This window comes from Papilio machaon, chromosome 2, assembly GCF_912999745.1.
Source record: "Papilio machaon chromosome 2, ilPapMach1.1, whole genome shotgun sequence".
Taxonomy (NCBI): domain Eukaryota; kingdom Metazoa; phylum Arthropoda; class Insecta; order Lepidoptera; family Papilionidae; genus Papilio; species Papilio machaon.
In genome coordinates, this window is record NC_059987.1 from 397,558 (window position 1) to 410,586 (window position 13,029).

The following is a 13,029-nucleotide window of genomic DNA, read 5'->3' on the forward strand; positions in this document are numbered from 1 at the left end:
GCAATATAATTCTCGGCGGTCGGAGAATACAATAAGTATGGCGGCGACTGCAATGCTCGCAGATTCCCGGCGCGGTTAATTTAGCCAATATTACAGCTGCTTTCATTGCCCACATACTCAACATTCTATCGATTCCAATTTCATAGGCGCACATTCATTTACATCAACTATGGATGTGGTATATTTATATTACTTTTTTTTTAATTTTCTCATAAATATTAGTATCGGATAAAATTTATACAGACATGATAACCAAACAAAACCAGTTATCTCAAATAAATATTTGCGCTAGTATTACATAAAAATAAACACTAGTAATCGTGATCTGTAATAAATTTAAATGATGTAATAACAGACTGCAATGTTTGATTTCAAAGCGTATATAAAACAAACATAGTACTTTTGAATTAACATGAGTAGAACTATTTTTCTAAAATATATTAGCTTGATTCGTAACTGCAGGGTTCAACAATATGTACCCGCGGCCCCGCGCCTCCGCCCGCGGGACACATTCCGCTGTTTGCCTAAGCTAAAGTCCTACCAGGTTCTGCCGCACTTTCCAACCCGGTGCTTGCCCATTGCTGTACTGTATAACAACACATCCAAACTTTCCGTTGTAACACCTAAATAGTTTACATTGGAGTTAATTCAAAAGCAGTTCTAGAACAACAGTAGGATCGGCTAAACTCTACATTCATTTGAAAATTGCTATAATATGTGCAAAAAATAATTAAACAAGCTTATCCTCACTTCAGTATACATCATCACCATTGCCTATATTGTATTTGGCATGTTACCGAATACCAAGAAATTTCCATTTACTTTTCACACTCGAAATCCATTTGGAGTGTAAAAGCGATATGATAATCCGCTAACTTTATTTGCTGATATCAGATCTCTGGAGCTCACGCGCGGGGCAATTTAAATTTTTATCCGAAAACTTTTACGCGGCAGTGTTGTGCCGAGCTCCAAATATACTCATATCGATATTCGACAAATTAATTATTATATTTAATGCGGGTTGCACAGTACCGACCGACCGATCATCGTGGCGATCTGTGAGGGAACTTATGCCCAGCAGTGGGCGTTACATGGCTGAAAAGAAGAAGTTTAAAATAATATTGATTGGATGGATTGTGATTGAGATGTTAAGGATACTAACGCATCGATGGCTGCATACCTAATATATAAAATACAATATACCTAAATGTATTAGATAATGTAAAACATATGAGGACACATCTCAGCAAGAAACATGTAACATTATTGTAATTTACAATCAGTAATTTTAATAAAAATGTTCGATAAACACTCAGGAGTATGCCTAGTTAATCCATTAAATGAATTTAAAACATTAAATTGTAATTGAATCATGTTTTATGTAAAATGGCAACTATCAAGGGAGCCGTAAGAAAGTTACATAGTTCAGCACTTAAGGCGTATCTGATTGTTATTCTAAAACTAATCGATAGACATCATTGATATTCAACATTGGATTATAATAGACAATTTTACGTCCGTATAATGCATTTGAATTTTAAATCATTCTGTTACAAGAAGTCTGAATATAATTAATAAATCGGCTGACTCAGTAACTAGACATCATCATCATAAAAATATTCATCCCTCTTACTCTCTTTAAAATAACAAAGCTAACAATATTTTAACAGAAGAGAAATTTCATGATTCAGTCTAACGTAAATGATACAGCATCTTAGAAATAACAAACAATGTGCATTATTTGAAAAAAAAAAAACTTATTTTATTATTTGTGTGAGTTCCTTTCCGCTAGAGGGCAGCGTAATCTTTGTAAATTGCGAATACTTGTGTCCATTACGTCTTCCATTTGTATTGCTCGGGCCACTTGCCGCCGCTGAGAGGCTTGCATTGCATATTCTATGTACATTGCTATCGATCCCGCACAGGGTTTCCACTCAGTGTAAATACTTTGCACTAATAGCACTCAACAAGCAACTTCCCAATTGTACACAATCATAATAATATTTTAAATTCAAAATTTTGGATGGGTGTATTTTTCTGGAAGAACACATAAGCCTACAATAGTTTTTCTTCATTCCGCGCGGATGAAGAAAGTAATCTCTAGTAGATTCTGTTCAAACTGCTTAAATGCAGGGAACCCGTATTGTTATTGTTAAACTCATTAAGATAAAATCACCAAGAAATTTAATGATTGTTGGCATAACAGTAGTCTAATTTAATTACGTTGTTAATCGTTAATATATTCTAAATATTATATATATAAAAAAGTCATCTTGCTCCATATTGTTTTAAAAACATGTCTGTGAAATGATGAACGACTTTCGTAGCCAAACAATATTATTCTATGAAATGGCTACGTTGCTACGAAGCAAGAGCTACGACCTTCGAGAAACTTTTCATTTTCATTACAAGCTTATTGTTTTCCATCGCCACGAAGACACTAGACGCTTCGTAAATAAAGAAAAATGATTTATAAGTTCCGCACGATCTGCTCTCAAGATTGTTTACTTTTCGTGATTGATCGGGATTCTACCTACAATTGATTTCTTATGTGAATTGTAACAAATTGAAATTGATACGTCACATCTTTCAATTATAATGAAATATATTAAGACGTTGATACTACGTTAAAAAAAAAACAAAATAATTAGAAACTAGCTTTTGGACTCTAAACTTATATATTACAAGTTCATAGGATAGGATAGGATATTTTTTTATATTCTTTTTTCCCGTAGATTTCGCAAACATTTAAAAAACTTAACTTGAATGTAACTTTTTACAAACCTTACATTAATTCAACGCAACCGCAACTCCAGTGCCACACCATACCCCTAAAGCCCGCTACACACCTTCAGTTTTAACAGACAGTCGTATAGCTGTACAGTTAAAACTGTACGTGTGTAGCGGGCTTAAAAAATGATTACAGATACTATTATCATAGCGTCTCCTATATTTGTCACCGATCAAAACGAAGTGACGGCACCTGTTACTATAATGTAGGCTCTTGGAAATTAGTTGAATAAGCTGTCACCTTTACGTTCATGCTACGTTGTGAACAAGTTTTAAGAATTTATTCCTGCAGTTGGCAAGTCTCCAGTCTATGAAATATCATAACAATATTACTCCAACGACAACAACCCGAAGTTATTGTTAATGTAAGATTTTATAAAGAAATATGTTAAGCATTAACTTTCATTTTCTTTATTATTTTCATCAATAAAACCTATTTACCTTATGACACATTGTCTATTCTTTGTCAAAGGCAAAAATAAAATCCGATCCAAATCAAAGGAATGACGATTGGAATTCACCCATGTTCCATAGGAGCTAATAAATGAACTACACGAAAGTCGTGACAAAACTTTGCTGAAGTCCTCGCAAGTATCGAAAAGAGTACAAATACCCATGAATTTTCTTTGCAAACGTACGTGCCTGCGTTTGCCTTCCAATCGTAACTTACCAAAATGTATAATGAGTCTTAAAACTTTTGGAATATTATATTCAAATAGGCAAACTAATTCCTTTATTCATCATAATTCTGAAAGTTTGTTGAAAAAAAATGTGTTACCGACGACCTACCAATATTTAGTACAAATTTACAATACCATGTTTCTTCAGTTAGTGTGGATCGAGTAGTAGTGGCCTAATCAGAATTCAAATCCTAGAAGACAAGACAAAAAATAGAAAGAAACTTATTATGAGTGTTTTTTTTAAATCTCTTAACGGGTAACACTTAAGTTTTAGAAATAAATCATAACGAATCCAGTGAACCGAAATTATTATATTTTCATTTCGCTAACATTTAGAGTGAAATTTTATGGCGGGCTTAATTTTTCTTTTATGACAGCCATTGCCGAGTTAATGGGTTCGCTGGCGAAAAGAGCGTTTTTTTTTATTAGCTACAAAAGTTCGAAATGAAACGCCTGTATGTACAGGCTCAAGTAATTACATTCTTGTAATTTAGTTGTCGTCATTAAAGTTAATAGAAATATCTTACGCTCGCTAAAATTGTTGAAGACTGTGCAGGAATACGATTCTGCGTATCATCCTAAGCATTCCCAGTAGCTACTGTTTATGCTGTTCAATTCAAAAATCATCGATAGTTTGTAGCCTAGTTCGATTATAACCTTAGTTCATAATATTTTTTTTAGTTTTATTTAATCTAAATTAGTAAGTAATTATTTTATTAAATAAACACTATAACAAAATAATGCAACTAAAAATGCAACGAGTCTAATGCAATCAGAGACTAATGCATGGGGTCTTTAAAAACTCATTAGTGAACTAAAGAGTTGCACATTTTCCTACTTTCTTACGTCTTAATGCATGTAACGCATTTAATTTATTTTCTTGTGATGGCGGTGGCGTATTAAATACATTTTGCAAATGTAACAACAAATTTTCAGAAATATTATTGCTATTAGAACTTTAATTACTCGAAGATTTCTGGTGCTGAAGCGATTAATAAATAAAATGCTGTATCATGTGTGTCATGTGTGAAAATGACCAAGAAACGATTGAAAATCACTTTATTTTATAACGAGAGCAAAGTTCATTAAATATCTATGTTAAGTTGAATAAAGTGCTATCTTTAATGAGCATTATTTTTCAGTGACTATTTTAATTTAAAAATATTAAACAATTAATATTCATGGACTTAAACCATGAAGCAATTTTCATAAAACAATACAAAAAAAATCAAAACTTGACAGTAGCTTGACAGACATTGACACTGACACTTTGTTTACTTTTCGCTCGCAACTCGTAATCACGATGTTTTTTATTATTGTTTAAGCTGATAACATTGATAACGCAGTAACACTATCAAGGTCAATTTATTAGATTTCACTCTTTGAAGCAATATAATTTTGGTGGCAGCATACTTGAAAACACGAAAACTGTTTAAGAATTTATTCTTGCCATTATGTCTCTCAGAAAATTCATACTTAGGTAAGTGGAAGTTAGAAAATTTTATTACGAAATGATGAACTTTGATATTATTCATTTGGCTTATCACGTAATTTTGTATTTAGGTACCTCAAGTGATTCAAAATTATTGTAGTTGTTTGTAGGATGTTTGGGCTATGATGACGGCTAGTTTTCCATATGTTTGGGTCGAATTGTAACCATTCTTCATTGTACGAAAAAATAACTTGTAGGACGCAGCTATTATATCAGTTATATTCATTTGTTTCTTTAGAGCTAACATTACTGGTGTAATTACTAAAACTTAAATATTTATATTGCTTTTATCTATACATTTTAATAAAATGAGAGTGTCTGTATATATCGAGAAAAAAATAATATTTCATACACATTATGCATTTCTGAAAATGAATAACCAATTTTTTTTCTGTCAGACCACAAAGCTCGGTTTAGGATTGCTGATTATATATAGAGCTATTATTAATTTCAGGTCACTGAAACTAAGAAATAAATTTTCTTACTTACCAGCTTTATCACATCACTACAATTATGAAGACTATAAAGGCTACAATGAAAAATATAGGAATTTTAATTGGAATATAGGAGCTGCTATATTAGCATCTGTTTTAGTGAGTTCCACATCTACAGGTAATTTTATAGGATTTCATTTAATAGGTATAATTGTAAGTTATATTTGGTTTACTTAATCATTTTATTTTGTTGCAGATGTCAGTAGTGACAAATTAAAAAAGAACAAACAAGGAAAGACTGAAGAGTATAAAACAATAGAAGCTGGAGAGAAGAAGCCCAATTTACCAACTTACAGAGCTGAGGAGATCAGCAAACATAACACAAAGTTAGTTATTATGCCAAGAAGTTTTCTGGGTTAACACATTCAATGCAATATTTTCATATGAAACTACCATATTGTCTCTGAATGTGTTAATTAAAAACTTTCAAATCTTACTAATATCATAAACTAGCTTTTACCCACGACTTCGTCCGCGCGGAATAAAAAATAAAAAACGGGGTAAAAATTATCCTATGTCCGTTTCCTGGTTCTAAGCTACCTGCCCACCAATTTTCAGTCAAATCGATTCAGCCATTCTTGAGTTATAAATAGTGTAACTAACACGACTTTCTTTTATATAAATAGATGTCAATGTATGAGTATCATATTTACTTGTCTCAAGTATCAAATTGTGCTATTCATCCTGTTTTTTTTAAATCCCTGCGGACAAAGTCGCAGGTAAAAACTTGTATTAAATAATTGTCATGAAAGTCAATTATCTGATTATGAATGATATCTCCGATGTATATCACATGTCACTTGTATATCACAGGAATAGTTTCTGGGTGACATATAGACATGGTGTGTATGACGTCACATCATTCTTGCCCTCACATCCCGGAGGAGAACAAATCTATAATGCAGCCGGACTGAGCATTGAGCCCTTTTGGAATGTGTATGGAATGCACAAGACAAAAGAAGTATACGAGTTGCTTGAATCATATAGAATAGGTAAGTGATAGATTTTTCTTCTGCAGGAATGTACCCATTTTATTTTTATATGTGTAACAGATAAGACAGGATTACGATAGTAACTTTCATATGCAGCTCGGTAATAAGATGGTGGTTGCTACAGGAAACCTGCACGACGACGACCTGGTGGACCACAGCGACGAAGAGCTGTGGGCCACGGAGCCCTACCGCGACCCGCGCCTCATCGTCAAGACCGCCAAGCCCTTCAACGCAGAGATACCGCCGGAGTACCAGATCGCGCACTTCGACACGCCCAAGTATGAACGTGAATTTTATTCATTACAATGCTATTCCGGTGGATACGTACATTTGTACTATTACTCTCAAACAACATAACGTAATGTGCCACATTAAAATGTAGACAAAAGTTTGTTATAGACAGCAACAGTGTTGGTTTGTTTTGTTTGCAGCGAGTTGTTTTACGTGCGGCAGCACATGCCTGTTCCAGAGCTGGATGCGGGCGCGCACCGCGTGCGGGTGGTGCTGGAGGACACCGGCCACTCCAGAGAGTTCAGTCTGCAGCAGCTGCGGAGTCTGCCCGCCGCCAGCGTGCGCGCCGCCCTCATGTGCGCCGGCAACAGGCGCAGCGAGATGCACAAGGTGCTCCCTCGTACATCTCACCACCACGTACCGACAAACATCATGGACTTTAATAAATGTTATTATTTATGAAGCAGGTGAAACCGGTCAAAGGCATCGATTGGGCGGGCGGAGCCATAAGGTGGGTCGTCATTTATCTATATTGATTTAAAATTTAAAATATTGTCTTTGACGGACGTTTCGGTTCGAATGTAATATTTCAGCAACGCCGTATGGAGCGGAGTGTACCTCCGCGACGTGCTGCTGACCTGCGGAGTGGACCCTGACGACACTGAGGGCAAGCACGTCATCGTGAGTGATAAATACTTGCTCGGTTTTATAGTAGAATATAGTACATAGTGTATTCTCTTTGTTGACAAATTGTATGGTGTTGGTGCAGCTGACGGGCGCGGACATAGACGCTACGGGGCAGAACTTCAGCACGTCGATCCCGCTGCGGCTGGCGCTGGACGCGAGCGCGCGCGTGCTGCTCGCCACGCACATGAACGGCGAGCCGCTGCCGCCCGACCACGGCCGCCCGCTGCGCGTCATCGTGCCCGGAGCGCCCGCCGTCAGGAGCGTCAAGTGGCTCGGTATGACTGAACACTCTACAGTCATATCGCTATTTTATGTTACCCGATCCAAGCTTTTCTTAGTTTTTATTTACTTTAAACGAATCTGGAATTAGTAAACCGAGAGACCGAGTTTTTCCGAAAAAGGCGAATTCAAAATTCGGTCTTTCGAGCCGGATCCGAGCGATCGAACGTTAAATTGTCAGAATGCATAACGATATCGTCGGAGGAGAGCTCGTCGCACTGGCACAAGAAGGACTACCGCGCCTTCAACCCGTCCACGACGTGGGAGAGCGCGGACTTCGAGCGCGCGCCGCCCGTCTACAGCCTCCCCGTCACCTCCGCCATCTGCGCGCCGCGACACGGAGACACCGTCACCGTGCGACACGGACACATCGAGGCCGCGGGTGAGGGAGCGACACCACGCACATACACATCGCAACACGCTCTAGTCCTGTGCACGCTGACAACTTGCGCAGGGTACGCGTACTCCGGGGGCGGGGCGCGCGTGGTGCGCGTGGACGTGAGCGCGGACGGCGGCCGCAGCTGGACGGAGGCGCGGCTGCAGCAGGACGCGGCGCCGCACCGCGAACACTACGCCTGGACCTTGTGGACGGTGCGTCTGCCCGTGCCCGCGCACGCCGCACAGGTACCTCGCCACGAGCACCTCTCACCTCGTACAGATACACTCATTCAGTATTTAGTCACTCACTGCGGCACTCAAAAGTTCCCACCGATGTTTTAAGCGATTGCCGTAAAAACAGGCGGAGTTGTGGGTGAAGGCGACGGACGGCAACTTGAACACGCAGCCGGAGACCTTCGAGCACATCTGGAACATCCGCGGCATCCTCAGCAACGCATACCACCGCGTCACCGTGCGTCTGCAGCACTGACACACTCTGACACTCGCTCGGTCGGAGCATGACAATGACATCACATGTGACAAATATGTACCTTTTATTTTTGATACTCTTTTATCCTAATTTCAACTATTCTCTCTATTGAACAAAACTTAATTTGTTTTTATTTTTCCATTGAACAAAAGAAACCAAAAACAGTAAAATCTAGAAAATAAATTAGTAAATCTTATAAAAAATACTAAGCTTATCTAGTCTTTTGTTTGAACATCGAATGAACTAAAAGTGTATATTATGTATTTGCTTTATCATTAAGGATCCTATGAATTTAATATTTTTTATATTGCTTTTTTCGTTTCACATAAGCTTATCATGCTTTAGTACAATAAAATGTTATTTGTCTAGAAAATAATGTTTTATTTAACCTAAGCCAGCAAAAACCACCTCAACAAATTCCAAAAATGTTGTTATCCCTATCCCATAATTAAAATGAATTATATCTTATCTTACTAATGTTATAAATGCGAATGTTTGGATGGATAAATGTTTGTTTGAAGGTATCTCAGGCACAACGGATCTCAATGAACTTTGGCATAGATGTAGATGATAGGCTGGAAGAACAAATAGGCTACTTATTACATTTTTTTAAACACCGCGCGGACGGAGACGCCGGTGACAGCTAGTTCATAATATTTACAAAAGCCAATCACAATTTTGTACACATTTAATGAAAATCAAAAACATAATTTTAAATAAGATAAAGATGGCTTTATTTTCCCTTAAACACAGTTACATATTATAATTACATATTATTAAACCTAATTTTCGAACAATAAACTATTACTAGTAAAATAATGCTAATATTTACTACCAATAAGAAATGCGTTAGTTTTGTTAGTTTCTGTATATGCTAAACTTATTATTTAAAATTAGTATGGTTAGTGTGAGTTTTCTCCTTGATCTTCTGTGTAAGGGCCGCCTAGAGCGGTGAAAGCCTCCTCCAGATTCTTCCATGTCTTTCTGTCCGATGTTAGTCTGGTCCAGCTGTTACCAGCAATTTTTATGATATCGTCGCACCACCTTAAATGTGGACGACCCTTTCTTCTTTTGTTGTTGATGGGGAACCAGTTAGTTATTACTTTTGTCCACCTTTCGTCTTTTACTCTTTGCGTGTGTCCCGCCCATTTCCATTTAAGTCGTAATAATAATTTCACCACATCTTTAGCTTTTGTTTGTTTTCTGATTACCGTATTTCTAACTTTATCTCTTATTTTAAGTCCTAAGTAGCTTCTTTCAATGCCTCTCTGACATATCTTAATTTTATCGAGATTTTTTCTAGTTAAAGGCCAGGTTTGACTCGAGTACGTGAGGCAGGGCAGTAGACAAATGTTCATAGCTTTCGTCCTTAGTTCGGTGGGGATCTTACTTTTAAATATGTCTTTTAGAGACCAATATTTGTTCCATGTTCTTTTTATTCTTCTATCTATCTCTTTATCTGTCCCCGTTAATTGTTAATTTTAAATAATAGAATTAAAAAAACACGTCATATAATTTTCTATATTATTATAATTCAAGACAAAATCTATAATCATACTTGTTACTAATATTGTAAATAGAACGACTAAACGGACCTCGCAGAAATTTGGTACAAATGTAAAACATAGTCTGGAAGAACATGTAGGCAACTAATTTTTTTTTAGAGTCGCGGGCGACAATTAGTAATTAACATCTCTATTACCCAATTGCGTCGTAACTAAATTATAAATAAATGTTCTGTCTTTATCTCTACGGAGAGCAGTTCATCGGCTCGCGGAGCGCGGCCAGCATGCTGCTGATAAAGAGGCTACGTAACACCGCGCTACCCAGACTAACACGTGAATTGTTAAATACAAACAGTTTATCATTTAGAAGCGGATATAGTTATCACAGCCTCGAAGACGCAATCACACTCGAAATTAACGGAGAAACATTGAATTTTCCCCATGTGTGGCTGAGAGACAACTGCCAGTGCCAACAGTGCTTCCATCCGTCGGCGAAAAGCCGGATACTAGATTGGAGCAAATTCAACCTTAATACGAAACCAACGCAAGTTCATAAAGACGAGAATTCTGTGAGAGTAACATGGGACGACGGCCATACATCGCAGTACCGCCTCGACTGGCTGAAGTTCCGAAGCTTCACGAAGAAAAACCAACAGCAATACGACAAGGAGTTGTACAAGCCTCCGAAAGTCACATGGAAAGGTGATGATTTTCAAAAAATCTGCACCACCAATGACTATAACGAAATAGTATCGTCCGATAAAGCGTTGTTTAAATGGTTAAATGATTTATCAACGTACGGGGTGAGTCTGATACAAAACACGCCGAACGACGAAACCGCAATCGAGTCTATAATAAAACGAGTCGGTTTCCCTAAACAAACGCACTATGGCGTCAAATTTATAGTGCAGAACGTCGCCAACACGAGCAACGTCGCCTATTTGTCTAGCAATTTACAGATGCATACCGATCTGCCTTACTATGGCTACTGTCCGGGAGTTAACTTACTCCATTGTCTGGTGCAGACGAAATCAGATGGAGGGGAGAATACTCTATCTGACTGCCACTATGTCGCTAACTACATGAAAGAACATCATCCCAACCAATACAGGATTTTGACCGACATGGAAATTGAATGGAGTGACATTGGAGTAGAAAACGGAAATGAATTTTACAAGCTTTACAGATCGCCCGTTATATGCGTCGATAAGCTTGAGAATGTGTCGAGGATCAACTTTTCGATACCGCAAAGGGGCAGCCATTTCCCTGGCCCAATAGAGCTGGTCAGGCCGTGGTATGAGGCTCACAGCCTCTTCTTCGAGCTAAATCGCAGGTTTAGTGCAAAAGTCAAGGTGGACACTGGCAGCATCCTCACATTCGACAACATCCGTCTTCTGCACGGCCGAAACCAGTACCAAGACTGTGACAACAACATCAGGAAGCTAATAGGAGCATATGTTGATTGGGATGAAGTTTACTCCCGCTTGAGATCTTTGAAAGTAAAATTGGAAAAGAGGGATTATTATTGATTGAAAAACATTTATATAATTTATTTATTGAAAACTACATCTACAGTATTTAAATAGTTACTATTGGTTTCCGAGACAAAAATCTCTGTGTAAAACATATTGTCATCCTTGTCATTATCATTGACAAACTAGAGATTACACTGTGTTTAATGAGGATTTTGGTCTCAGAAACCCACGATTAGTGATTCAAGACCAGATAATAAAATAGAAGTGATTTCTTAACCATAAAATCTGCATACATTTCAATCTGCAGATATTCCATTCTATCCAATGTGATATATATTTGCTACAATTTATAAATTTAAAAATAAAAAATTTGTATGACCATTAAAATATGCCAAATTTACATTTCTATTTTATTTTAACATAGGTATCTATACTATAACCTCTTAATTCAAATCTTCTTAATGGTAAGATTCTTTCACAATCTTCAGTCTTATCTTCAACTTCAACATAAGGGAACTCTTGTAAATCAGGATTGATACCCATAGAAACTGCAGTTGACTCGTTAGTGTGTAGGAAAATAGTAAAACTTTTGTTTTCAATGTTGTTTTGAAATTTGCTACTTAATGTGTTAATGTTTAGGCAAAAAGCTCGTAAATTTTGTTCAGCTTGCACTAAATAAGCGTCAGAATTTTCGTCATACGTTGAATTCTTATCAAAATCAAATACAAACTTTGCTATTGGAATATATTCATCATCAGTCACTGCAAATTCTAGGCGTCTCAATGTACCACTTTTCAAACATTCTTCTACGCTTTTTAAACATAAATCAATATACTGATTTACTTCTGGATGTTTGCAGCGATATACGATAACGCTATATTTTCTTCTCGTATCAAAAACATTTCGTGGATAAACAGAGCCATAGTACAAAATGTTGTGAAATGCGATAGCTAAAAATTCTACAGTGATGTCAATAAAACAATTGTCCATAATGATACTTTCAATTCAAACCAATTAAATTTTTTAAATAAATTATTAGATATTAAGTACTACTCAACTACCTTACAGATACCAACTCCACGAGCAAAACATAAGATTTAATTATGTAACTTAAATTGAATAGAACAAGTGTATTTCATAGTCGTTTAAGGATCCTTGGTGTATGTAGTTTTCGCAATCTTTTTATAGTTTATGTTAAAACTTTAAATTTCAATACGATTATGTTGTGCCTATCTAAGGTCGATTGGTTTGACAGTTCACTAGAGATGGGTTGAGTAAACTCGTTTATGAATCTTTTGCGATTTTCGATAGTTATTCTCATAGAACTTGAAATCGAAAATTTCGATTATTGTTTTTGAATAACAATATAAATAAATTTACTAATTTCTATTCTTCAAGAACTACATAAAGAAATAACACATTAACGGAAAAATCGAGGAGTTGACAAACAAAAAAGAAATGTATTTCAAGCTCATTTCATTGGTTAACTGTGCAATACATAGCCTAGTATCTATAATAAATCTGTAAAAAAAGGAA

At 36.7% G+C, this 13,029-nt stretch overlaps 3 protein-coding genes across 4 annotated transcripts; 2 read left to right on the forward strand and 1 right to left on the reverse strand.

Moving 5' to 3' along the window:
* Positions 1 to 4,759: 4,759 nt before the first annotated feature.
* On the forward strand, positions 4,760 to 8,682 carry LOC106716028 (sulfite oxidase, mitochondrial). 2 transcript variants are annotated; one of them, XM_045682240.1, is made up of 12 exons: positions 4,760 to 4,950; positions 5,417 to 5,574; positions 5,653 to 5,782; positions 6,270 to 6,448; positions 6,573 to 6,726; positions 6,880 to 7,069; positions 7,144 to 7,190; positions 7,273 to 7,360; positions 7,449 to 7,641; positions 7,827 to 8,027; positions 8,100 to 8,269; positions 8,385 to 8,682. In XM_045682240.1, the coding sequence occupies exons 1-12, from the start codon at positions 4,925 to 4,927 to the stop codon at positions 8,511 to 8,513; spliced, it is 1,665 nt and encodes a 554-aa protein (XP_045538196.1). In that variant the 5' UTR covers positions 4,760 to 4,924; the 3' UTR covers positions 8,514 to 8,682. The 2 variants fall into 2 exon arrangements, with proteins under 2 accessions (XP_045538196.1, XP_045538199.1); XM_045682243.1 differs by having other exon boundaries at positions 7,147 to 7,190.
* Positions 8,683 to 10,191: 1,509 nt separating this feature from the next.
* On the forward strand, positions 10,192 to 11,579 carry LOC106716042 (gamma-butyrobetaine dioxygenase). Its single transcript, XM_014509469.2, has one exon. The coding sequence runs from the start codon at positions 10,246 to 10,248 to the stop codon at positions 11,545 to 11,547; it is 1,302 nt and encodes a 433-aa protein (XP_014364955.2). The 5' UTR covers positions 10,192 to 10,245; the 3' UTR covers positions 11,548 to 11,579.
* Positions 11,580 to 11,876: 297 nt separating this feature from the next.
* Positions 11,877 to 12,719, reverse strand: LOC106716054 (mitotic spindle assembly checkpoint protein MAD2B). Its single transcript, XM_014509482.2, has one exon. It carries the CDS (start codon positions 12,481 to 12,483, stop codon positions 11,899 to 11,901), a length of 585 nt encoding a protein of 194 aa, XP_014364968.2. The 5' UTR covers positions 12,484 to 12,719; the 3' UTR covers positions 11,877 to 11,898.
* Between the last annotated feature and the right edge of the window lie 310 nt (positions 12,720 to 13,029).

Excerpts from the sequence above, each read along its gene's own strand:
- LOC106716028 (XM_045682240.1), top strand. The coding sequence starts at position 4,925 with ATGTCTCTCAGAAAATTCATACTTAG. Across the intron at positions 5,783-6,269 it reads ATCAGCAAACATAACACAAA|GAATAGTTTCTGGGTGACAT; the intron begins GTTAGTTATTAT and ends TGTATATCACAG. Across the intron at positions 6,449-6,572 it reads GCTTGAATCATATAGAATAG|GAAACCTGCACGACGACGAC; the intron begins GTAAGTGATAGA and ends TGGTTGCTACAG.
- LOC106716054 (XM_014509482.2), bottom strand. The coding sequence starts at position 12,483 with ATGGACAATTGTTTTATTGACATCACTGTAGAATTTTTAGCTATCGCA.
- LOC106716042 (XM_014509469.2), top strand. The coding sequence starts at position 10,246 with ATGTTCTGTCTTTATCTCTACGGAGAGCAGTTCATCGGCTCGCGGAGC.